At 44.3% G+C, this 26055-nt stretch overlaps 1 protein-coding gene across 1 annotated transcript in view; it reads left to right on the forward strand.

Moving 5' to 3' along the window:
* The first annotated feature begins 755 nt into the window (after positions 1-755).
* The window catches only part of CEP170B (centrosomal protein 170B), a 54737-nt gene continuing 29437 nt past the window's right edge, over positions 756-26055 (forward strand). The window contains 5 exon segments of the mRNA XM_029086592.1: positions 756-860; positions 12865-12954; positions 16043-16121; positions 18968-19026; positions 20367-20505. Of these exon segments, the coding sequence (XP_028942425.1) occupies positions 756-860; positions 12865-12954; positions 16043-16121; positions 18968-19026; positions 20367-20505 (472 nt within the window).

Below are 26055 nucleotides of genomic sequence, written 5' to 3' on the forward strand. Positions count from 1 at the left end.
CAGGTTAGGGCTTCCCGCGCTGCTGCCTGTTGCGGGGATGTACCCCGACACCTTACCGAGGGAACACAGCCGGGGTTCCCTGGCCTGGGGGAGCAGCGTGGGGGGGTTGTTGGGCCAGCTCATGCAGGGAGGGAGGGAGGCAGGAAGGGAGATTTGTGGGCTCTTATATCAGTGTGGAAGTGGGATGAGCAATAGGGAGGCTGTTCTCCTCCCAGTGCCGGTGTAACCGCTCCTGGGAGTGTCCTATGAAAGGTTATAGGAACCAGGTTATGTCACATTACTGGTGTGCTGGTCCGGATCTTTGATGATGGGGGAAACTCAAGCTGTGATTTGTGCAGTGACAGTGATGAGGAAATGTTCTGGAAAGATGTGGGGGTTTTTTTGTTTGTTTATTTTTTCCCCTCACCATATTTCATCACTTCATTGGTTGGATTCAGCTGCATGCTTTGGTTTTTTTAAACAATCCTTTCTTCAGACTCTTAGTTTTACTTTGCTATGGGAATATTTCCAGGGCTGCAGAGATCCTACACATGGCACATGGGCAGCAGATCCTGGCACACACTTCACAACTGCTTGTTGCCACGAGACATTAAGACATGAACACAAAGTGCAAAAGGCAGCGCTGAGTCCCATGGCACAGGGAAATTTGGGAACTGCAGCTATACACTGGTGTACTTCTACACTTCATTAATAACACTGTGTCATGGCTTTTTTATATTTAAAGGATGTATAAAGGTTAAGTGCCAAGCGCCAAAATGAGCGTGACTTCGTGGTTCTTGGTGAGCAGCACTGGCATTCGCCATCGCCTCCCTCGGGAGATGATATTTGTTGGCAGAGATGACTGTGAACTGATGCTCCAGGTAATGTGCCTTCTTTTTTTTAATTTTTTTAATTTCTTCTGAAGATGCAGTAGATGTAAGTATCCCCAGAATATAGTGCTGGGGATCTCTAGAGGTGTTGCATGTTTTCATCAGATGACACCTTTGAAAAGGAACATCCTTTTTTATGTTGAGCCTGCGATTGCCATGAAGACTTCATATATTTGTGAAAGTGAAAGTGAGGTTTCTTTCAAATTGACATATCATCAGACAGATAGGAGCTCTAGTGGTAAGAGACTAATCAAATATTTTAACTGTCTTGATGCTACTAGAAGCAGTAAGCAAAGACGTACCATTGTGTCCTGATCTGTGATTATGCTGCTGGTTTTTGTAGCTTTTAATACATGCACTGTTTACTAGTATGTGTGATTTGATTTTTCCCTTTAGCTTTGATTGAATTGTCAAACACTGTTTACTAGTACGTGTGATTTGATTTGGGGCAGGGTTTTTTGTTTGGCTATTTTTCCCTTTAGCTTTGATTGAATTGTCAATGCTTGTATGTCTCACTTAGGGTTTTTATCGTGGTAGGAAATACTGATGTTTAGCAGAGAAACTCTAGCTGTTTTGGTGGAGTGAGTAAGTTGGTGACCTCTTCCCAAAGTAATTGTGTTACTCAGGCAAATTTGCAGCTTCTGTTAGTGCTTCCCAAACCAGTGTGTCTCTCTGCTGGACCTTATCCAACGTGTCTGAACTGTTGACTGTGCTCTGATGTTTGACAGTGTAAGTAATAGATGTCACTCCAAACAAATGGAGCTGGAATCTTGCAAAGAGCTTTTGACAGGAGCACTTTAGCTCAGGAATTTGTAGAAGCTCAAAATTAAATTAGTGCTTCTTCTAGACCCACGCCATGAGTACTTAAATGCCAAAAAATATTTTATTGCACCTGCCTGTCTCTCTTTTTGCCCCTTTACAGAGATGGCAAATGTGCCTGTTGGTGGCAAAATTAGGAAGCTGCACAACAGGGACTCCATCCCGTGTGGTTATGTCCTAAATGCTTTGCTGATGTTCTACCAGGCAGACTGTGTTTGTAGTTACTGCAGGGGTTTTGTACGTTATGTTAGAGGGAGGTCTGTTTAGAGGGGTAGAAGTTCTTGTACAAGGTGTACTGGGAAGGCAAAGTGTTATCTATCTGTAATAAAATGTTAGTGTCCACAGAAAGAGGGATTGCAGTGTTTGTACTGCTCTGCTAGCTGGCAGTGAATGGCATGGCTGTGCTGCAGTGGCAGAATCTGAAGCACTCTCCTGTCAAACAGCAGATCGTTTGTTTGGGTTTTCCCATGAATCATATTATCTTTTTTCCTTTGTGTTTCTATGTGTCTGACTGGTGAGGCATGTAAAGGTGGGATGTTAAAAATGTAGTCTCTCCTGACTTGAAGGGAGAACACAGATGCAGTGTCTTTGATTTCCAAAAATGGCCTGAGTCTTAGGGTGCCCATCTTAATACTTTTTGAAGGTAATTGAGATTTTTTTTTACCGTCAAGGTTCACCACTCTGAGAATCACATGTCTCAAGTTGTGCACCCTAAAATAAAAGTACCTAAATATCAGTCATGCTTAAAATGCATTGCTTGCTTCTCTGGTTACTTATGGGGTTAACTGGACGGCATGGATTGTGAGCCACACCGTGCCACAGGGCATTTAATGCTTCATGGCAAGTCTGAGCTGGCTTGTCAGTGTTGCATGTGGACTAGCAACCTTGTGATGCTCTACGTTTGCCGTGCTCTTTTCTATGAGGTAAGTGAGTTGGGATTACTGGAGGAGCCAGCAGTATCTGTGAGAGTGAAGCGGCTGTATTTGGGGGCTCATAGGTGGTGGTGGTGGTATTAAAGGAGGTTTTTATTATTTAATCAGAATGAGGGCTCTGGATTCTCTGTAAAAGTCAGCTGCTTATGTTCATGGGATGAGTTGCATGTCACTCTTTATAAACATACTAGTTTGCTACCTCCAGTAATAAAAACTTTTTCTAGGATCACATGTAAGGACTTATTTTGAACAGCACAGTACAATATTTTCCTAGCCATTTGCTTATAAAGATATTTTCCAGAGCTATCTTGGGCTCCAAAGGAGATGACTGTAGTAAGACTCAGTGTGGAAGAGAGATGGTGAACAGAGACTTGATATTCAAGAAAAGTTGTGTGTGAGCAGATGGAGGATAAGATCTAAAAATAGACTTTTTTCCTGCTGTGACTGTCCATGTCACAAAATCGTTGTGCAGACTGGCACAATCATTTGTCTTGGGAAAAGCTTAAGGAGCAGGGCAGCTATCAGAGCAGATGGACAGAGCTCTGAGACAGTGTTTGCACCTGCAGTATTTCTGTGGTGCTAAGCCTGAAACTGTATATTCACTGCACAGTTATTTTGCTTACATATTTAAAGATACTGGTATTTAATCCCTTAAAGTGTGCAACTGGAAGTAGACTGGCAGTGTCTGGGGAATTAACTGGATGACCTGGTCAGTGTTTTTTTGTCCCTAAGACTGTTCCTGCTTGGTGATTTCATCGTGATAGGGTTTATGGTTCCCTCTTGGGACTGTGTGTGTTAGATGGTGTGCAAACATATGACACAGAGATAACCCTTGTCCTGGAGACTTTGCAGTTTTGCCTTTCTTATTTTACTGTTTTAGGAGTGTCTTGTCTTTTGATATTTTATTGGAACATATTGTCTTAAGGTATCAGATCCCTAAACAGTAAAAAAATGATGGCTTTGCCACCAAACAATCAAGCTTTAGTTTTGCCTGTGTTTACTTATTTCATAGAGGCACTAGATTTGCTTTCTGGTTAACAAAGAAGTGAAGAAAAACGGAGTCTTTAAGCTTAAACTTAAGTAGATTTGCTAGTGGGGAAACATAATCTACCTTGAAATCTTCTATACCTACTAAGAGGACTAGAAATACTTTAAATGTTTTTGCAGCGCTGTAAAGCTTTTAGTGCAAGTAAATGCGAGATTTACGTTGGGTTTGAATGTTAATGCATGGGTGAAAACGCCACGTAGCGTAGCTTGGCATGCACAGTGTTGTTACACAGAGTCTAAGGAAACAGCAGAACTGAGCCCTTAAGAAGTGCTTGATTTCTTCAACAGTCTCATGGGCTCACTTCAAGTAACAGTCAACAATCAGCAGATGTATGGGAGTCTATACATTCACTAACTTGCATTAGCCTGTTTTTTTCTGAGAAGCTCGGTGGTGGTAGGAAGTAGTTATCTGAAAAGATTTACCTTTTTTTTTTTCTTTTTTTTTTTTACCAAAAATAAGAGGGTTTTTGGACCATCTTGGACAAAGTAATCCTCCCCTCTGCAACATTTTTCTTAGGAAACATAGTTTCCATTTTTATCAGCTTTGATCATTTGCTTAATGTGATGGGTATTTACTCAGGAGACAAATGTTTTGCAAACTCGTAATTTTCACTTAATGGTTAAAACCTTCCCCTCTGCCCCTAAACAAAGCCTCTTTTGCATTTTTGCTAAATGTAAATATTTAACAGAAGGGAAAGCAGGGTCATGATTTCCCTGGTTTTGTTTGAAAGAGAAATGTTTTTTTGAAAATTTGGGAAAGCAAAATGTTTAACCAGTGCTCCCTTGAGTATTTCCCTCTCTTTAGAGCAGTGATTTGGGGATGCTGTTGTCCTACGCTGGCTGCAGTGGTACACGTGAGTGTGAGTTACAGCAGGAGTAGGTGCAGGTGGCATGATGCTTTCTGTTTTACACCTTTGTCTTGTGTGTCTTTAAAGACGGTTTGACACTTCCTATAAGGAGACACCATTTTTCAATTGCTTATAACGCTACTAAACTTTGTAACTGTTTGGGGTGGGGGGTTCATTTTCCAGGTGTCTGTTTTAGGCAGTGTGTTCTGGACACAATCAGCTCTGTGAGCAACTCTGAGAAAAATGCTGTTTTCTTAATGTAAACTATTTAAAAGTATATTTAACCTGTTATTTGAAGTTGTGGCATTGTAGAGCTTGGGGGGTGACACTTTTCAAGAGTCAATGTCTAGGTCAGAGGTGGTTGTTTGTTCTTTTTTTATTTCCTCCTCTCCTCAATAATCTAAATGTGTTTGACCAAGTTCCAAACCTTTGAAAAAACATTGGAATTTGCATGTTGTCAGCAGGGATTTGCTTGTTACTATTGTCTTAGGTCATGTTTCATCTGGGGGTGAGGTTGGTGAGGGGATGGATCAGAGAACAGAACTGTCAGGGATTGGGCAAAGAGGAACTAAGTGCAGGGACGCACAAGGCTGTGGTTTAGATGTAAGAGCAATTGTGTGAGATTAGATCAAGGTGCATCTGGCCTGGTGTCCTGACTCAGGCAGTGGTCAAAGCAGCTGTCGAGGAAAGTGCAAGAACAAGCCAAGAGTATAATGATACTTCCAGAGTACTTGCTCAGCCTCTTGACTTGTCTTTCAAGGAAGCCAGAGGCTGGATTTTTGCGTTTAGTCCTTGAATTTCTACTCTATAAAGCCTCACCAGGAGATTAAGATTTGGCTGAGCAGGGAGGCACAACACGGAGTCTGTCATGTGTGCAGAGTGAGAGGAGGAGCAGCAGGACTTGGGAAAGTGGAGGGTGGTGCATATAGGGCAGGAGCTGTTCAGTGTGGGGAAAGCGGGCGTTGCAGGATGTGACTGCTGAGCAGCATCTCCCTTGGGCCTGAGAGGGACTCAAGGCTCGATTTTATTCTGGTGTCAGCAGAGAGCTGTGAAAGCTCCTAGCCAAGCATCTGTCACTGATCCATATAGGACATTGCATGCTGCTTATGGTATCAATTAGTCAGTTCAAGTGCTAGGGGCTTGTGAGCTGAACACACCAGTTTGTTCTGCCGGTGAATCAGATAAATGGTTACTTGATACTGCTTGAATAGGCATTTTCCTCTTTTTAGCTTGTTTTGGTAAAAAGCTGAGGAATTACAAGTGTTCTAGGCACTGAAGGAACATTCTTATGGCTGCTAAGTAAAGTGTTTATAGCTGTGGAGGGGTTACAACATACCAGTGTGAGGATTGCCTGTGTAATCCTGCTTCTACCCCTGTGCACCTAGGCATGAAGATGCAATCTGTTATTGTATCATTACCAGATATTTGTTCCCCTCGGGATCTGCTCTGTGTTTGGTAGGCAGGGTGCACGGTGCCCTTACAAATAATACAGTGTGATGGTGAACTCTGTGTGTATGTGACATCTGGTCAAATTAAGGTTTCATTGACCTGACTTATCCTACCTTCCCTGCGCTGTACTTGATATTACAATGTCTCTCCTGTGTAATGTATCCATAAACAAGTGTGAATAGGTGTGGTGTAGTTTGTCTACAGCATTATGCTGGGAGGAAGCAGGTGGTGTGAACTTGGTAGCTTATCTTTTTCCTGGTACTTCTAGGTGAATTCATTTAGTAGGTCTCAGTAGAAGCCATGAGGGATCTCTGCTGCCTTTGCATCCTGACCTCCTTCCCCATGGAAGCGCGGGACTGCAGTGAGAAGCTGTAGTCAGGACAGGGCAGTGCCCTACTCGTGCTGTTTTCCTGCAGTTATCCAGAGGGTGTAAACCACCACCTAAGTTAGTCCCAGGGCTTTGGGAATTGCAGTGATCTCGAGACAGTCATTCATTAGGTGTCACAAGGGAAGTAGGTGTCTTACAGGCAGAAGGGAGAGAATCTAGCCTTGGGAAGGCTCTGCTTTTTGACGGGTAGTGTTTCCGGGTGCCTGGGCAGCAGCTGTAGGAGGAAGGTTTATGTGAACATCCCGTATTTCCAGGCCTAGAGTGGTTTTTTTGGCTCTTGCCTCTCCCATTGTTTACTGTTAATGTGCAGTTGACGGGAAGATTAGGATGTCTGATGAAATGTGGGTTGAGGAGGCTGGAGGCATGGCAGGAACAGCAAACCTGGGAGGGGAGTTCATTGCTGGCGGCAGGGTAGGGAGAGAGGTGATGGTGGCACTGCAGGCAGGTGGTTATTAGGGGTGAGAGGGCTGCATGCGCCTGGCAAGGTGCTGGAAGCCTGACCTGTGGAGGGAGGGTTTGTCCCTCTCCAGAGCATGCAGGAAAAAAGGTGACCCCTTCCATGTCTGAGATCCTGATCCAGGCACTAACATGCAGCTCGGCTGCCTTACAGAAATTCAGGCTTCTGTCCCACCAAAGATGATGCTTTTCTGTGTCTCCTGGGTGCCTATGTAAAATGAAGGGACAGCCAAGTGCATCTGTGGGCAGCACGTTCCTTGCCTGCAGTCAGGATCTGACCCTGGGTCACTTCAACCAGTGCCCCACTTTGGGCAAAGGGAACCAGCAAGCAGAAACTCATTCTACCCTAAAATAACGGGTTAAGTTGTTATGGGAACAATGCCAGCCTCCAAATCCCTTTGCCAAGCTGTGGGGATTATAGTTTCATTTTCATGGGGGATTTCTCTCTTTTGTTCAGTGCCTTATTTTTTGCATGAATACTCAGGCCCTGGTCCTGTCACAGATCCACTAAGCCCATGATCTCGACTGCAGCAAAGCTGAAGGCAGGAGCCTTTGCAGCGTGGGAGCTGTAATGTGAGTCCAGCTTCAGAATGAGGTGGCTGCACTTGCTGAAGAGACATTTGTCTGCTTAGGCAGAGTCGTTTTAAAACGGGCAGCAGATGCCCCTGGGAGCGATTAGGCTGCATCTTGTGGGGGTGTCTCACTTGCAACCAGCCTGGGGCAGGATTGAGCATTCACTAATATTCTGGAAAAGTACTGAAGTGGACATTATGTACAACTCTGAAATGCATCGTGGTGAAAGAGGGAGACCCAGTGTTCATGTCTATCATTAAATGTTATCTGGAGTTTTACTTTTGAGGAGCAAAAATCATATTTCAGGCCAGAATGCAAGGGATTTTTAATTTATTTATTTATTTTTTTTTTTAAGTTGGCTTTGCCTGTCTCCCTTCTAAAGTGGAACACTGGGAGAGATTTGTATTTCCTTACTGGGACACTTGTGCAGAGTACTGCACTGGCAATGTAACCTGTTCACTATGGAAAGTATTTGAGCAAATGTTTATTGCATGCTGCCACCAGAATGCTGCAGTTATCCTGTGCCAGACGTGCACAACAGACTGCAGTGAGGAACAGGGAAACTGCTCTCGTTTGTCTATTTTATCTCCAATACCACGATGCCTCACGGTGCTGGCAGGGCTGAGGTCCAGATCTCAACCCTGAGCAGTAGGTTTTTGCCCATGGTAATTCTCCTGGGGAAAAAGCAGCATCTGTATCTACGTAGCCAGCTGAGCTGTGTCTGCTCCCCAGCCCTGTGGGGAGACGCAGGCTGTCTGGCTTATTTCTTCTCCTGCCTTCCAAGCAGGTCTTGTTTCCTCGTGGGTTTTGCTTGGCGTCTGTGCAGCTCGTGGTTCCATCCCGAGTGCCCTGTTCTGTGTATCAGACCCTTCACCAAACACAGAGCTGTAGGGTGTCTGCAGCACCCGTAGCCAGCGTGATGTGTACCTCTGTGGAGACTCCTGTGTGCTTCTGAAGCTGCTTCTGCTGCTCCCATGTTAAGAAGGGGCTTTTGCGGATTTGAGAATCCCAAATGAGCTGCCTGGCTGCATGTCTGATTGGAGACTGATGATGGAAGATGTTGGTACCAGTATGGGACTGGCAGACCCAGAGGTGCCATTCCTATCTGTGATTTGGACTGTCTGCTTAATATGACCTTGGAAGAAAGAAGAGCTAGAAGATACCTGGGTCTTCAGCTATATGCTACAGGTGCATTTTTTTTCTACTAGGTATTTAAAACATGATGCATTGTAGATAGTATGATGGAGAAGCAGGACAGCCTTTATTAGGAGGTGATTTGAATGTCAGGAAATGCGAGCCTTGGATGAGCTTAGTGTAGTAACAAATCAGTGTCCATGTTTTCACTTCAGAGAAGTGTAAATGTTGTTAATCGGAAACACACACGTTGTGTTTTCCCAAGAGTTGTTTTCATTTCGTAACAGGTCCAGTGTCGGGACATGGTGAGAACGCTGTGTTCTTCCTTCATTCCCACCCTCTAGGAGTGCATACTTATTTCTTGCCTGCAGATCAGTAGTGCATAGCAAGAGCCCTCCCTTCGCTGTGTTCTTTTCCCCTTTTCGATTTCATCTGAGATGCTCCAGCTCTGGTTTTGCTGTTTGGGTCCAGGTAGAATCTCACGGATCTTTGCCATAGCTGATGAGTGCTGCTCATCCCACTGCAAGTGCTTTTCTGGTGAAACAGATTAACTGCGAGGGTGTACTGGTTATCTTCTGCTTTTGACACCTGTGTATAGGCACGTCAGGTTTTTTAACACTTTATTGGAAATTAATGCTTTTTTCCCACTTTTTCCAAGGTTCCACTTGGACCCTTGTATCCCTTCCGGACAGATGAATTGGTCTCGCCTTTTGTTGTGGAGGTTGTGATTGATCATGAGCAAGGCTCAGTATTTGGTGCAAGTGTGCATTTAAGCTAGGGGGTCCTCTTATATTTGTGATTCAGTCAATTTAATGGCAGCTTTTTGATTTATAGATGCCTAAAATCTTTCCAGTGGAGTTGCAGACGAGCTCTGCACCGAGGCCTGATGTGTAATGTGTGTTTACTCAGGCCTCTTAAATCACTTTCTGTGATTCAGTGGGTCATGCATTGGGAATCATAGAATGGTTTGGTTTGGAAGGGACCTTAAAGATCGTCCAGTTCCAACCCCCCTGCCATCAGCAGGGACACCTTCCACCAGAGCAGGTTGCTCAAAGCCTCATCCAACCTGGCCTTGAACACCTCCAGGGAGGGGGCATCCACAGCTTCTCTGGGCAACCTGTTCCAGTGTCTGACCACCCTCACAGTGAAGAATTTCTTCCTAATATCTAATCTAAACCTACCCTCTTCCAGTTTAGAGCCATTGGGAAGCACTGCTCTGCTGGGCTGGAGTGACTTCTGCAGGATTATTCTCGGGGTTTTGGCTGTTAACAGTCTGGAAACTGGTTAGTCTTTTCTTTGGACGTGGGACTGAGGCAGTCTGCTCCTCTCGGAGAACAAAAGCACCCTCAGCCTGGGTTGCTGCTGTCACTGCACGCGAGAGTGGTTTGTGCTGAATGTGACTGATGTTGAAATAAACCACACCTCGGTTCTCAAGTAAGAGTGACCTTTGGCAAGTCAGCAACAAAAAAAGTAAGGTGTGATTTTAGTTATTTTAAGTTGAGTTTCCTTGGTGATGGGCCCTTAGGAGCTCCTGCTGTCAGTTCCTGTGATGTTTGCTGGTTTCACATAAACAAAACTTAACAGATTTCCCCTCTTCTCCACAAAACCATGGAATTTCACAGAAGTGTGATCTGTGTTAACAGTTTGCCCTGTTCCTGATGTGTTCTTTAAAGAGAAGCTTCTTTGGAAGATAGGAAGTTTTGGCATAAGTTGGTTCCTTTGGTGACCTCTTCCTGCTTTTATGTAGGAGAATATCATACTGCTGGAATGCATCTCTGCTCCCCTGGGATGACCCTTGTCTGGTTTGGGACACCTGAGTGGCTGTAGTCAGCTGTTGTAAAATATAGCAGCCCAAAGGCTGTGCTGACTTACATCAGGGTCAGATCCAGGGCAAACTGACTTTTTGGGAGACAGCTGTTCCCAGAAATAAACCCTTTTTTAAATGACCTGTGACCTGGTACCAGATAAAATCTACCTTATTTTTTTTGTCTGGATTAGCTTTTTGGAGTAGAAGCCTTTCTTCCCTCGGAAGGGGCTGGAGGGGTTGTTCTTGCCTTTAAACTCTGGTAATCTTTAAGTGAGTGTCTGTGGCATGCTGTAAAAAGCTGAAGAAAACACTTGGGAACAGTGATGTCCATGATTTTTGGGTAGCAACGGGACTAGGGAAGACGTTGCATCTGTGCTGTGCAGGCAGGACCTCTGTGCCCCACTGGTTTTGAGTCCAGTTGGATGAAAAGTAGTTACACAAATGCCATGGATGAGGGATTTCTTCTATCCATGCTGTGAGTGGGAATGATCTTCCCCCTCTACTTCATAGGTGAGGTGCAGTGAGCCCTGTAGGAACCCCAGCTGGGGTGCAGTGCCCACACTGCCCAGTGGTTGTGGGGATGGGCCCTGGGTGGGCAGCATCCCTGGACCATCCTTACCTTACGCTGCACACACCTGCTGCAGCTCCTTGGGCAATGGCAAATGGAACTGAGGGGTTGCATCTACTGTGAACAGTAATGGAAAGAAGCAGCAGCTTCACATTGCAAATGTTTACAACCTGCCTGTTTGAGGTGGTGTTGGACAGTAGGTGTGGGGATTGCGTGGGGATGAGAGGTTTGTGTCTGCCCCTCCTGGGAGGGTGTTGCTGTGTGTCACGTCCCGTGTTTAGGTCTCAGTATAGCAGGAGATACAAGTGAGATGCGCTGACCATGTTGTCTCTGCCTGTCCCACCAATAGTTGGTTGTTTCTTTGGGTTGGTTCTCTCAGTTGCTGTCTGAGCAGCATCAACTGGGCAACAGAGCATTGAGTGCTGCCTTGTTTTTCAGCTCACATGAGCTGACACTTTATAAACTCAGCAGCACACAGATACCTGTGTTAGTGAGGCAGTTGGAGGCTCGGAGTCACCTGCCCCTCCTCACTGCCTCTGTTTGTGGTGGCATGTTGTGAGTGGTGTGAGGGACATCACAAGGTGGAATGGCGGTCTTTCTGGCCAGGGGTGTGCTTGCTTCATATTGGTACTTCAGGGTTATTCTGGAGGACAAGTCTCCTGGGCTGACATGCTCTGCAGGGGGAGGAGCTGCCATTTATCAGCTCTTGGGATATTATCAATGTACTTGACATTGCCAGAGGCAGAAGAAATTCCTGCAAATGGTAGCAGTATGTCCAGAAAAGTCCTCTATGTTTTCACCAAGGAATTCCCCTGAAACAATCTTTGCCTCTGCATGCCTGCAAGGAAGTAGATAATGTCTTGTTGAGAGCAGTTCTGTGGAAACCAGCATGTTTATACTTGGGAAAAGGAAGAGACTTTTCACTGAGAACTTGTTGGTCGGTGCCCAGGCCGAGGAAGATTATCTGACTTAGAGCCTGACTTGTCTCCCTGCGCTGGTAGCACGCCTGACCCTGCCCTGGCCTCAGATACCAGGGAGGTCTCCGTGTTGTGTGCTTGTGCTGATGGAATGACCAGTTCCAGTGACCGGTTGAGGTCGACTGCAGCAAGGATTCCAAGTTAGGAGAGGCAGTAGCTCTAAATGCAGACAGTCTGGTGTCTTTATAGCAGTAACATGCCATATTTAAAAATTACTCAGAGATTTTGTTCTAACACTTCTTCCTCAGAAGTCTGACACTGTTCATGCTGAAGTGTTATACCATGTGTTGAAGATAAGGTGCATTTGGTACTTGTGTGTTGTGGCAAAGCCAGTGGTACCAAATCACGGTCCAGTTCAGTGTTCTCAAACCTAGCTTTAAATTGAATTTTCCTACAGTTGCTTTCTTTCTCATCCCAAGTTTACTAACCTCCCTCCAACTTGGAAAACATCCTAGAATTTAAATCATCTCTGGGACATAATCCTGGGAACAGCATACATTGTTGTGAATAAGTTTGGTTTGTAACTTAAGAAAATTATTTTTTTCTCTTTGAAAAATAGGAAGAAATAATCACAAATAAGAATGTCCCTAGTGATGAGGCCACTGACTTCAGCTGGTGAAAAATGGAGCTCTTCTAGTTTTCACTGGCTGAGATTCTGCCTCCAGGCTTTCAGTTTGACTGGTTTTGTTTTCAGTGTGTATTGATATAATTTATTGAAATTATGGCATAGTCTTGACAGCCTTCAGTGATTTTTATTTTTTTTTTCCCCCTCTCCATGCAAATAGTGTATTGTCTTCAGTGAACTGTTTAAACAACCATGGAAACATTTACTGTTTATCCTTTGGTTATTTATAGTAGTAAATAATATTTAATCCTTCCTGCTTTTCCCCTCTCTCCCCCTACCCCATATCCATTAGTTTAATGTCTAAATGTTGATTTAATTAACAGTGGCTCTTATGCCTGACCAGTCTCTCATTCATTGTGTTTTCTTTGCCAGTCCCGCAGTGTCGATAAGCAGCACGCTGTAATCAACTACGACAAGGAGAAAGATGAGCACTGGGTGAAGGATCTTGGGAGCTTAAACGGCGTAAGTAGCAAACCTCCTGGCTGATGGAGGCCATCACGCCACATGCTGAGTCTGCAAGCACTTGTGCACTTGATTCTACTGTTAGACCCTTTTGGGTCACTGCAGCTGTTGGCAGGAGTTAAGCTAAACATACATAATTATTTGCAAGGCCTGAGATGGAGGTCATGTAGTATCTCATCTTAGAAGAGGAAAGCTTTGGTGGTTACTGTATTTCTTTTTCCTTTTCTTCTGGTGTCCTTGCAGAATGCTTCAGGGCTCACAAAATCATAGAGCCTCTTGCAAAAGAGGAGGAAATAATTCAGTCTCATTTCGAGGATGTTAACATTAAACTGGTGAAGATTCTGGAGCAGCTGTTCAGCATGAGCAGGGTGACCTTTTGTCAATTCAGTTGTCAGCACATGGAGTGATTTATGGGATGATGAGACATTTAATTTCTTTGGGGAGAAACTATTTAAAACCACCTTTTTTTTTTTTTTTTTTTTTAAATAAAAATTGCTGTTTTGCCTGCCTTGAGCCTAGTTTGTGTGACGATGGAGGGACAATGTGAGCCCAGAACGAGGGGCTGAGCCTGCCTGTATCTTAACCCTTGCTCTGGTCCCAGTTCACGCAGCGGTGTTAGGCTGTTTACTAACCTCCCTTCAACTTGGGAAACATCCTAGAATTTAAATTAAAGCTAAAAATTAAAAAACTATTAAATCTAATAGCTCCTTGAGAGCTTTCTCTGCCCACCCAAATTCTGTGATTTTTTTTTTAAGTACACCATTGTAGCTAGAACTGTCCAATGTCATAGCATGCCTCTTTTTCAGCTGTTTATACCAGCAGAGCTATTCCTCTGGTTCACATAATTGTCTTCCCAGTAGGGGTGTTAGTACAGTCATTGTTCTGGGCTTAGAAACAGAAGCCCTCCACAATTCACAACCAAAAACCACAAGAGGAACCCAGAAACTTGTACAAAAACAGTGACTAAAGCAGACCTCAACTGTTCTGCGTCTTCTGGCATCTGGAAAGAGCAAGAATGAGTGTTAATCCTTCTCAGCATAATAGCTGAAGGCATTTCAGAGCTCTGCTGAAATGAGAGTATTCCCAGTAACTGGTCTGGGCTCTAGCTGGTTCTCTGGTTCAAGACCTGTGGTATTTAACTCATGGTGACAAGGGAGGGAAGGCTTGTACTCCTAATTCTCTCCTATCTTCACATGCTAAAGCATATGAATTGACAACATTTTAATAATAGACTTGTGCTCAGAGTGGCAGTGGAGTAAAAGGAGTTATAGCAGTGCCCGTCTTCTGCAGCTGCTCAAACATACTTCTGTTGGAGAAGACTTGTGACCAAACTAAATTTATTTTGCATGAATTATTTGAAAATTTTAATGAAAACTCGTTTTCCCTAAAAGAAATCGCTTTTGAGGACCTGGATTTTAATTCCATTTTCAGAATTTGCTTTTATTTTGTATTTACTTTATGGCTTGTCAGCAATGCATTATATGGCTTTGCTGGATAATATGGTTCATATTAATTGTTGAAATGTTTTGTATTGTTTTTATTACAATGTTCAGCTGATTCTGCAGTCTTTAATAAGGGTCTTTTGGTTTTGAAGATAACATTTCTATTGGCAATAAGCAGTTTCTTTATATTATTTGAAGTACCCATGGATGAATAGGTAACAACATCAAAATGGGTTTTCTTGCAGACTTTCGTTTTGCAGAAAATTCAGCAAGTAATTATTCCTGTTCCAGATCTGACTGTTGTGGGATTTCTAAATACTAAAAAATTTAATGCAAATAGAAATTCCATGCCTTTTAACCAGCTTCACTGCTTTTATTCTGAAATTACAAGCCTCTTCACCAGCTCTTCTGTAAATTGCCAGGAAGCTGGGGGCTATTGTTGACTGAGGTTCTAGTTTCCTGCTCTAGCATTTATTTTTCCCTTATGGTTAATACTTGTTCTTGTCATGCATATTTGGCTTGACTGAGGTGAGAAGGCAGAAGAAGACTGTGACTCAGTGGTGAAAGCATGTAAATTCATTTTCTAGCATAATTTTGATTCACCAGAGCATAGCTGCATTTGAATTGAGCCTACAAAGACCCAGCAGCAGGTTCCTGGTCTGTGAGGCCAGGTGAATCCCACCCTGAGAGGCAGAGTAACTCGTGGTGTCTGTGACTGCCCTGAGTGCCTAATCCCCCTCAGCATGCTGGTGCTTCTTCAGCCAAGTTCCTGATTTATTTTTTATTTAGCCTGGGTTATTATAAAAGTACATTTGTGAAGATGTCCGTGAGTACTTGTTTTGTTCCTCTGTTGTCCTGCGAGAATTGTTCCTTAGGGGGTCCCCTCAGAAAGCAGATATCCGAGACATTTGTTCACAGCTATGAAGTACATTTCTTGCACCTTTGTAGGGTTAACTTAGTTTCTTTGGGCCTCGATTAGCTGCCTGGAGCAGAGGATTAATGAGCAGGCTAGTCTTTTTCGTGAGAGGCGTGTTGTGCTGATATATGGTGTCTTGGACAACGTGGCTTCAGACATCATGGTGATGCCACTGCAAGTGCTTGTTTTCCTCTGCATTTTCATTTCCCCCTTCCTCTGTGATAGGCTTTGCTTGTTAAATTATATGGCCTTGGGGCTGACACCAGTCTTGTTTGACATCCAGTGGAAAGCTGATTCCCAGCTCAGTAATTAGAGTATAAGTTGCTGTAGCTTTTACTGCACCGTTTGCTGCTCTTGCTGGTTGTGAAGGGTGGAGGAGAACTGAGAGCATCTGAAGTTCCTAACTTCAGGCACCTCATTTATGTGCTCAAGTTGGGGACTAAAATTTCATTGGCAGTTGATGGAAAGGTAAATCTCTGTAGAGGTCCCTTCAGAGCACTTTGCTTTGAAACATAATTGGGTGCTCTAACCTGCCCATGGGAGCTACTTGCCCGTGTTGATTTTTCTAGGGAGCGTAGCTCCTCACCTGGCTGACTTTGTGGTAGTGCACCCTGAATGTGGGCAGTGCCGTTGGCAGATGGGCATGGGTGCCCTCCAGGAGCCCCATCTGTCTGAGATGCATCACCTTGATACCCTCAGTCAAAAACCATTCCTGTGTTCTTACTTGCAGACGTTCGTCAATGACGTGAGGATTCCTGACCAGAAGTACATCACCCTAAAACTGAATGATGTCATTCGCTTCGGCTATGATATCCTTCCTGTCTGAAGGTGGAGTGGGACGCGGTCTTTGATTGGGTTTTGTGCTGTTTGCTGCATGGAGAGTTAACAGTGCTAATTGTGGCTAATGAGTAAGGGTGTTTGTTTTGCCTTCTGGAGCTTTTGGATGGCTTGTAAGCTTTTGTTTCTCCACCATGGATCTGATTCAGAGCATATTAATCATGATGCCTCCTACCTTCATTGGATTTTGAATCAGTGACTGTGGAGATAGTGACTGTGGAGGTGCCTCTTCAGTCTCTTTCTAAGGAAGGGTTGTGGTTTTTCCTTTTATTTGGGTGGCAGCTGTAACTGGTACCAGCCAGGGAGCAAACATATTTCATATGCTTTGGTATGAACTGAGATCTTCCTATTTTTTTTCATCCAACATGTATTATATTTTTTTGTAATAATTTCACCCAAATGCTTTCTTTCAGACAATTTACAGGTCTTCAGCCTTAAACATTCAGCTTTGGGGCTTGTGGTCAGACCTTTGACTCTCTATCGATTGAAGTTTGCCTGTGCAAATTGCTTCTGCCACAAAGTGCAAGAATAAATCTCTCTTTAGAAACAGCAAATTTCACTTCTATAGAGGGAGATGAAGCTAGGCTGCAGTTACTGCTTTGTTTACAAAGTCACAAATCCTGCTAAAACACCTTTGCCTTCATCCTTTTCCTTTCTATCTTGATGTGACTGTATGCTTGGCTGTAAGTGTAGATTTTGGAATGCTGTTCTGAGCCTGTAGATGAACAGTGGTAAGTAGAGCCTCCTATTGCTGCCTTTTAATGTAATCTAATCCTCTTTCACTTTTTTTTCAGTTCTATCTGCCAAACGTGACCCACTCAGGCTGTAGTAAGTGTATTTTTTGTGGGGAAATTTCAGTTAAAACAGTCCAGACATTTCTGAGAATAGAGGCAGAGACTAAGTTTTACCATTGAGGGGGAAGAAGTGTTTGGCTGGAAAACTCTTGTGCATCCTTGACCCCAAGACCATATTCTTATGCCTTTTGTTGTTCCCATGATAATCAGTTTGTGCTTGGCCACGTTGTAGCCCTTGAAGTACTCCAAACCTTACTGGAGCCCAGAGAGCTGAAGCACTGAGGAGAGGTTGAGCCTCCCTGGTCTTCCAGGGATCTGGGTACCTCGACTCTAAGCAGTGACAGTGCAGGAACACTCCCTGTTGCACCAGGGCTGCTTACACTGATGTGCATGCAATCCTGGATCTCCTGGAAAAGAGGATTTTCTGGGCCTTGTGTAGGATCATACTTTTGGTCTTGGCCTCGCTCTGTCTCTTGCCATTCTAGAAATTACAAACCCTTGCTTCACAGTGGTATTTTTTTTTTTAAAAAAAGGAAGACAGTTGCTGAATCTTAAGAAAAAGAAAGGAGACAGATTATTTGCCTTCAGATCAGCATTTGAACAGGGTGAAATTGATGAGGGCTCAGGCATACATAGGTGGAAAAAATACTGAGTAGCCCCTTACAGAATGCTGCCCAATAAAAAAGCCCTGTCATCTGGGATCATGCCATTGGAAGTGGCATTTCAGTGCACACATGATGAAGCCTGTGACAGTCCCATCGGCCACCTCAGTTCTGGCTTTTCTTGACTTTGCAACTTTGCAAATGTTCTTTTGATGTAGCTAGTTACTGTCTTCTGGTCTCTCAGTGTGTGGGGAAGAAGATTTGCTGTGAACTCCAGTCTAGTGAAGGCATAAGCCAGTGCCTAGAGCGTGGGTAGGTTTTAATGGCTGTGATACAGGTTTAAACTTTTTATAGAAAGCAGTTCTGAGCACTGAACAGCTGAGTTGAAGTGTTTAGTCCTGCAGCCCTTACATGGATATTCATGTGAAATGAATGACTGCATTTATGAATTGTAGATTTTATTGCCCTCAACAGGAATGCTTTAAAGAATGTAGATTTTAGAGTCGTCTTTTTACTTCAGCATAGTTGCTATGGCACTTACAATCTCTTCCTCTCCTTTGCAGCTTCAGTGCCACTCTCTAGCAGTGCTTTCTGTGCGTGCCATGTTCAGCTCAGTATAGATGGCAGCACCTCCTGAGGTCTGGCAGTCAGCTCTGTGCTATTGCATAAGAGCGTTTGTCTCTTTTCCATTTACAGTTTCACTTACAGACTGTGCAGTTTCCCTGCTATGCCAGTATCACTTGGTTTATTTTTAGTCTAATATTTTCCATCTTTCCCTTTTCCTCTCCTTTGCTCTGTGCTGTGCTGATTGGGTTGTTCATGATAACATTGCCAGATGCTTCCTTTTTTTTATTTATGCAGTGTCGCTGAGGATTATTGTGTAGCCTCAACCATGTTGAATGCCTCCCTTCCCAAGAGGTCACAGCAGCTCATGACCTGATTTACTTTTCATCCAGGAAACTGTGGTGGCTGAAAGGCTTTGTCAGGGCAAGAGAGTGCCATAGTCCCAGGTGTCCCTGCAGGGAGCTGAACTCTTCTGTTCCCTTCTCCTGAGCATGGGGAGAGAGTGGTCTGCCTGGAACTGCCAGCCAGGTGGAGAGGAGTGGGGTGTGAGTTGAGTCAGGGCTCTGGTTGCTCCCCTAGGACCTGCATGGGCTGCTAGTGCTCCACCAAGCTTCTCCTGCCCTGCTCCCCTTCTGTGCCACCCTTTAGTTGTCAGGAGTCTGTCCAGCAGTCATGATTCCATGCTCTGTTGCAAAACGTGCATGACAAAGACTATGGTGGGATGCAACACAGGCAACTTTTATTGCCCTGAGTATTTTAAGTTTCTCTGGTTTTACGATCTCGTTTTCTTTCTGTGACTAAACGATAGGTTTCTCTATCCATCCGATTCCTTTGCCATTTCCTTAATGAGCTCTGTACATTCAAACATGTACGTCCTGGAGCAAATTCAGCACAAAGTCCCCGAAGAAGCATTAAAGGTAAGTGTGTCTGGGTGCAGGTGTATTTTTCAGTTTTGTTTGTTTTCTTTTAAGTGCTCTAGTAATGGTCAAGCAGCTTGAAATATTAAAATAATCTTGATGGCAGTGAAATGTTCCACAATGTGAGGATTTCCTTGGATTGGGACTTAAAACCTTCCTTTGAGGAGAGATACATTTCCCAGTTATCTCAGCTCCGATCTCTCTTATCCCTGTGCTAACATGTAGATGAAGTTTCTTATAATTTCATGATTGCCAACAAAAAGGATTACTAAAGCTGTAATGTGTTGAAGAGCAGTCAGCACATTAGCTTGTGGGTGAAGCACAGCAGGACTTGTTCCCTCCCAGAAGCAGAGTGCTGATGCCTTTCACTGAGCATGGTGACATAGGCCAGCTCCATCACACGTCCTCCAGCAGGCTAAAGTTTGTTTAATTTATTCCTGTATATCATCTAATTTTTGCCTTCAAGCTCCCAATTTTCACTTACTGAGCAGTCCTCAGTGAGGTGTGTTTTTAAACAAAGAGTTCAGGAGGGGGTACAAAATACTCAGGTGCTTTCTTATCTAAGGCAGAAAAGCAATCCTCTCTAGATAGGAAAACTGTCATGTTCAGCTGAGGGACTGGGTTATCACTGCCAAGCATCACCCCTTGGCTAGCAGATACTGTCTTTTTAGCCCTGGTTCCTTGTTTAGCACTTGGAGAGGATTGGAAATGTAACAGCTAGAACTGGGCAAATGATTCATTCAGTTTACTCAGGTGTAATCTGGATGGGTACACCCTTTTATTATTCATTTACTTATAATAAACCCACTATTAAATATCTCATTTACTGTGTTAATGTGGAGCCTGTTTTAAGGCAGAATAACTTTCCTAGCTGGTGAGAGAGTTTGGAGAGAAATAATTAAAATATATTTTAATTGCCTTTGCTGAAAAACTGAGATAATACAGATGAGGTCCCTGAAAGAATTTATAATGTTGCTTTAAGAACAAAGGGGATTTTAAGATTTTAATCCTGAGTGCCAAATGGCCTAAGTTCTGATTCTTCTCAGTTTATTCTTTAAAAGGTTTCCTAATTAGCTATTTTGCAGAGCTAAGTCACAGTGACCTTCCCATGGACTAGAACTGTCACTTAATGTCTTCCAAATTGGGTATTTGAGAGCCTCTCAGCTGGCGTTTCTGTTGTTCTCCAGCCTCTACTCAGGTGTGCTTGCTTTTTGTTGCCGAACACAGCCACAGTATTTGCCTTTGTGTGATCCCTTTGTGGGGAAGGGTGGTTTATCTTTTCCATGGGCTAGCAGACAGATCACAGGAGCACCCTGCAACTTTTGCTTGTGTCCCTCCAGCATGAGAAGTACACCAGCCAACTTCAGATGAATTACAAAGGCACGGCAGTGAAGAGGGCGGAGCAACCCATGGAGCATGGTGTCTACACCGAGTCCCCACAAGCAAAGCTGGAGAAAGGAGAGAGGAAAGCAATTACAGGTACTTGCTTGGGAACCAGTTAATCAAGATTCAGAACAAAGTGCAGGTTGATCCCTGTGCTGGGTCAGAATCAAGGACAGTGTCTGGGTTGTGTCTAGGAGCAGCTCCAGAAGGGTCATCTTTCTAAACCTCTGAGTATTTAAGATTCTCAGTGTTTGGAGATTCAGCCTCCAAAAAAAATAAGCTGGGATGATGGCTCACGCATGCCTTGTTGCTGTGTGTGTGCTGGAGAACCTGTGGGCAGAGCAGGTTTGGTAAGTTCTTTGGCACCTGTCTGGTCTATTTTTAATTTCCTAATCGTGAGCTGGTATTTGAACAGAGATGATGACTCAGAGTGAAAAATGCATGGATGCTGTGGTGTGGAGCTGGCAGACAGGCAAAGCAGGAACAAGCCATTTCTTTCAAAAAGCCCTGTATGGTCTTAAATTGCTGTATTTCCTAGCATGCCAGTAAGTGGGATTGAAACCGATTGCCAAACTGGGAGATATTTGCTTCAGCTTCACTGTTCCCTGGCTGCAAATTTTTTCCATTTGAAAAATTCCTCGTGTTCTCCATTTCTTTACTCACTGCTGCCTTCTTTCAAAGACTCTGTCATACCTGCTTCCTCCTTGTTCCTCACCGTGGTGGGCCAAAACCTCCCCAGCAGTCTTGTCTCACCCATCTGAGCTTTCTACCTCCTGTATGACCCTGGCAGGTGTCCCCCAGTTCTGTTCAGATATCAGTTGGTGGCCTTCTAGAGCCTGATGATATATGGGAGGAACAAATATGGTTTTAAAGCAGGCAAGTGACAGATGACTGCCAACAGTGGTCTTGTGACACCAGGATGGCAAAGCTACTGGAAAGGTTTAGGGTTAGCAGAGAGACTGCCCACTGGGTCTGTTGAAGGAAGGAGCAGGGAGGTGAATGAAAGGAAGAGGATGGGCAAACAAAAGTGAGACAGCATCTTAGGTGAGGTGACCTAGAGATAGATACAGCAGTTTTCTAGAAATCTGTGCAACTTTGGGTAAATCAGTGAAGGCTTCCTGATGACTAATTGGAGTGGGTTGGCTGACCTTAATCTCCTGTCTATTGTCTTTATGAAAATCCTTCTAAGCTGACACAGCGTACTAAAACAGCATAATATCTCTCCCCCATAGTCTCGTTGTTGCTTCCAGCTGTGTGTGGAAGCACATGCAGTTGCATCTGTGTGCCTGACTTCCATTTTCTGCACTGTGAAACCTTTCACAGAATCACAGAATGTTAGGGATCTTTGTGTTGCTTTAGCTGTGTCTCTCCCCTGTGGATGTGGCGTTTGTGACTTTGCCTCACAAGCGTGCAGTTCAATCATAGAATCATAGGGTGGTTTGGGTTGGAAGGGACCTTAAAGATCATCCAGTTCCAACCCCTATCATCTAGTTCCAACCCCCAGTTAAAGGGATGAAGTTGGTGGTGATTAACAGTGACACTGAAGAGGGTGAGAAGAGGTGAACCTTGCTGTGGGGAGAACTCTCCAGCTGCCTTGCAAGGGGCGTGGGGTTCTTTAAAGTAACTGGTCCAGTTTGCTAGTAACTGGAAACTCTTTGCATTTGCAGCTACCTGGTTGCATGGCAGTCATTATTATTCTTGTCACCTTCAAAAATACACACTGGTTGATTTTAACCTACATAGCGTAAGTGGTTGATATTTGGAACATCTTCAAAGTCAGGACATTGAGTGACTCTTCAGCAAGGTGACCCATTTCTCTAGCGTGTGGTTCGCAGACCTGCGTTACATTTTTTTCATCATCAGTGGGCACAGACCATGGGTCTAATGCAAAAAAGGTTGTGAGTACTAATTGGGGGCCAGTGCTGAAATAGATCATGTGCAGTGGGACTGACGGACAGATATGAAAAAAGTCTGTGAAGTGCTGCTGACCCCACTGAAAGATGGAGGAATTCAGCATGTTTTGTTGGAAGTGTTTTACTGGATTGGACTGAAGCCTTTGGAAGCAAGGGAGGGAGTGTGAGTGTTAAAGTAGTGCCTCTCTCTCCAGAAGGCATCTCTGTCATGGGAGCAGAATGATCCATGGGTCCCTTTTTCATCTGCGATGTGACTAATTCACCTTGTTTTCAGCTGCACACATGCACAGTTTCTCCTTGGTTGCTTGGAGGAGTGTCAGCAATTTAAAATGATTAGTGGAAAGAAGAATGTAGTGTTCTTACAGGGAGTGGGCTTGCTTAGTGGCAGCAGAAAGAGGCTTTGGGGAGAGAACTGTTTTACTAAGCCCCTAGGTATTTAGGAATTTGCATTGACTAATTAAAGCAAGGTCTGGGGTGACAAAAGCCTTTAGAAGGATCGCTTCACAGGGCCGGGGTGGAAGAGAGGCAAAGGGAATGCGAGCTTTCAGGGAAGAGGTTTAACAAAACAATGTGAGCAATTAGAGCTGCTTAGAAGTGGGAGGAGGTGAGGGGCTGAGGATAAAGAGATCCAGTGGAGTGAATGGGAAACAGCTCGGTTGTTTAGTCTTTATGCTGTTGAACTTGCAGCTTTTGGGTGTATGTTGCCTGTAAGCAGAGAATCATCAGTCTTTGTGAAATGTTTCAGGCAAGGAGCTTGGTAAGCCCTTTGGGTTGGGATATGGATATGAATAAGAAAAGTGCCTACAGTTCAGCTAATTAATGCTAAAAATAACCACCAGCTCTCATATTTAAAGCCTTAAGTGATCAGGAGGCCAGGTACAGCCTTGAACTGAGCAGATTTTAAGACTGCCACAATCCCCATCTGTTGCTACCTGAGTTGAGGTGCTGGATGAGATAAGCTACTTTGTGGTCTTCTGTTCTCAATGTGTAGTTAATCCTCAGGCCGATCTTAATTTTTTTTTTAAAGCCCTCACAGTCTGATGGCACTAGATAATGCTGAGTCTGGTGACTAACCTCTGAATAACTGCTACAGGCCCGAGTTTCCAGGGGTGGAGGCTCCCTGCAGCATCCAGCTGAAATGAACATCAGCGACTGCAGGAGCAGGACTTGAGCTTGGACTGGGATCTGTGACATAGGCTCGCTCGCCGGGTTAGCGTCGGTGTCATTAGGGAGTCCTCTCAACAGTGGCCAACTTGAAAGTCTTGTTGATGTCCAGGGCTGAGGTCAGCAGGTAGTGTGGACGGAAGCAGTGGGAGTTGTGCCCAGTTGTGAAGTGGTTTCCATGGTCTTTGACTTCTTTCCCCATGAGATCATGGTAATAGCTATTTAGACACACAGCTCTACCCTAGCCTTTAATTTAGGGGAGTGGTGGTGATGTATCTGCTTTTCGTCTGAGCTAGGGTGGTGGTACCTGCAACATGTTACAGGTTTGAGCATGTAATTTATAGAAATAAATTTGTGATTATCAGCCTGATTTGAAAGCCTCTGGGATCTGTGTGTGTTCACAGCAGGTACAAAAGACCAGGGCTTAGGTTTGCCACGCACACGTGAAATAAATACTGCAGTAAAGCGTCAGAGAAGTGCTTTATGGTTATTCCTATTAGGCCTGAATTCTCTGTTTTTGGGACAAGTTAAAAAACAGAGATGTAAGGAATTAATTTTAAAATGTTATAGCTAGATCATCCTTTTCTTTCCCCAAGGTCTCTGCCGTAAGAAGCCTACTCTGCATCTTCTGAAGATGGACATTGTTGTTATTAATAATGAATCAAAAACGGTTTGACTTAAAGCAAGCTGGATTTCTCATGCTTTTGTTATGACTTGGTGTAGACAGCTTCAAAGCTGCGTGTGCTTCTGTCAGCAAGGAAATTTGCTGTTGCTGTCTGTCTCTCTCTCATGATGATTTGAAGTTTTGCAAGGACCTGGGTGAAGCACAGCCCTCAGTTCTGTCCCAACCACAGGGGATGCCTTCAAGGGAAATCAGACCTCTCTGCAGTGGGAGCTGCATGCTCGTTGTGAAAGCTCTTCTGCCCACTCGCTGATAGAAGGCAGCATTAACACAGGCTTTCTCCTTTCCCTTTCATCACCTGGACTGTATTTTTGGTCCTACCCTTATGGTGTTCTGTGTAATTCATCCTTTGTATTGACACATCTCATTTTCTGTCATTGTAGTGCCTCTCCTTCAGGTGATCAGTAGTTTTGTATAAATTTAACAGGCCATGTTCTTGTCAGACTTATTAAACAGATGAACTTGCCTTGTTTTGTGCTAAAACAGCCTTCATTTTTTCTTGTGAGTGACTGCCCCAAAGACTGAAATCCAGGAGCGGAACACGTGTATGTCAGTGGTCTTCCCTGTATTATGCTGTCACTCGTAGCTCTGCCTGGATGCTTGTGCTGACCTCAATTCAGTTATCTAAAAGGATGGTTTTTGGGCTGTCTGCCTGAATTGATGAGCCAAGAAATATGTCTAAATGAACTGGCACCATCTGGGCACCCTGGCACGGAGTGGAGAGAGGTGGTAACGAGCTGCCATCCGAGGAAGTCTCACGTCATTAAAATGACTGAGCAGTTAGTTTTCATTGGTGTTCCTCGCTTCACAGCTGACTTGGGCAAGCCCCAAGTCTCTCTGCTCTTGCAAGAGCTTCCATCTTACACTAAAATGTAGAAGACAGGTGGTAGCTTCAGGGTGGTATGCCTGTCTTGGGATACAGGCAGATGTGCTGCTCAGGGTGCTGCGGGTCCAGGTTGAGGTTGCTACCCAAAATGCATCCCAGCTGGTGAAGGGCAGAGCCCCCTGGCACAACTGTGTGTGTAGCTGCTCCCTGGCCCACTTCTGTCACAGCCATCTGGTTCAGCTGCCTTCATATTGCTTTTTTTTTTTTTTTTTTCCCCTCCCCTTTTTATACAATATTGTTGTGTTGAGACCTGGAGCTGGGAGAGGTGTCCAGTCAGTTGTGCTGGCAAATTAAAAGGGACAGAAGCTTCTGACATGAGCAGGGCAGCAAATTCGTGTAGCTCTTCTGAAGTCAGGGAAATTTTACTCTGGATCAGGATCTGGCCATTTTCAGCAGTAGCAGAGAATAAAGGTGTCTGTGTTAACACTTGATAATGTTATTCAAAATGCAAATTAATATGAAGGCTCAGTGGAAACATTAATTGCTCTTAAAATATTGAAACTGTCCCCAGATAGCAAGATACTGACTCCTCAGCTTCCCATCTGTGCCTTTTGCAATCTTTAGAATGAAGTTCCAGCTTATTGTGGAGGCTGGGAGTGGGAAGGAATGAAAAAAACCCACAGAAGGGAGCAGATGTGTTACACACGCTCTAGCAGAGTGTCGCAGGTGGGGCCACACGAGCTCTGTGTCGTGGGGCAGGAGGGACCTTCTGCCACCACGCAGCGAGTGCAGCAGAGCGGCTCCCAGCCTGGCAGCCCCAGGTCGGTGCACTCTGCCCAACCTGATGTGCTCTCTGTAGGTGCTCCTTGACGTGCCCTGGGGTTTTGGCTTTGTGCTAGCTTTTGTCAAAGGGGGAATTTCCAAGCATCTATTAGGGCTCTTTAGGGCAGAGTGGGAAATTTGAGAAGGCAGAGGAACTGGCTCATTATTTTTTATAAATTTTCTTTTTTTTTTTTTTTTTTTTTCCCTTCAGCTTTCCTTGTAATTCCAAAGTTCCCCAT

Source organism: Antrostomus carolinensis, unplaced genomic scaffold (genome assembly GCF_000700745.2).
Source record: "Antrostomus carolinensis isolate BGI_N321 unplaced genomic scaffold, ASM70074v2 scaffold11818, whole genome shotgun sequence".
In the NCBI taxonomy this organism is placed as follows: Eukaryota; Metazoa; Chordata; class Aves; order Caprimulgiformes; family Caprimulgidae; genus Antrostomus; species Antrostomus carolinensis.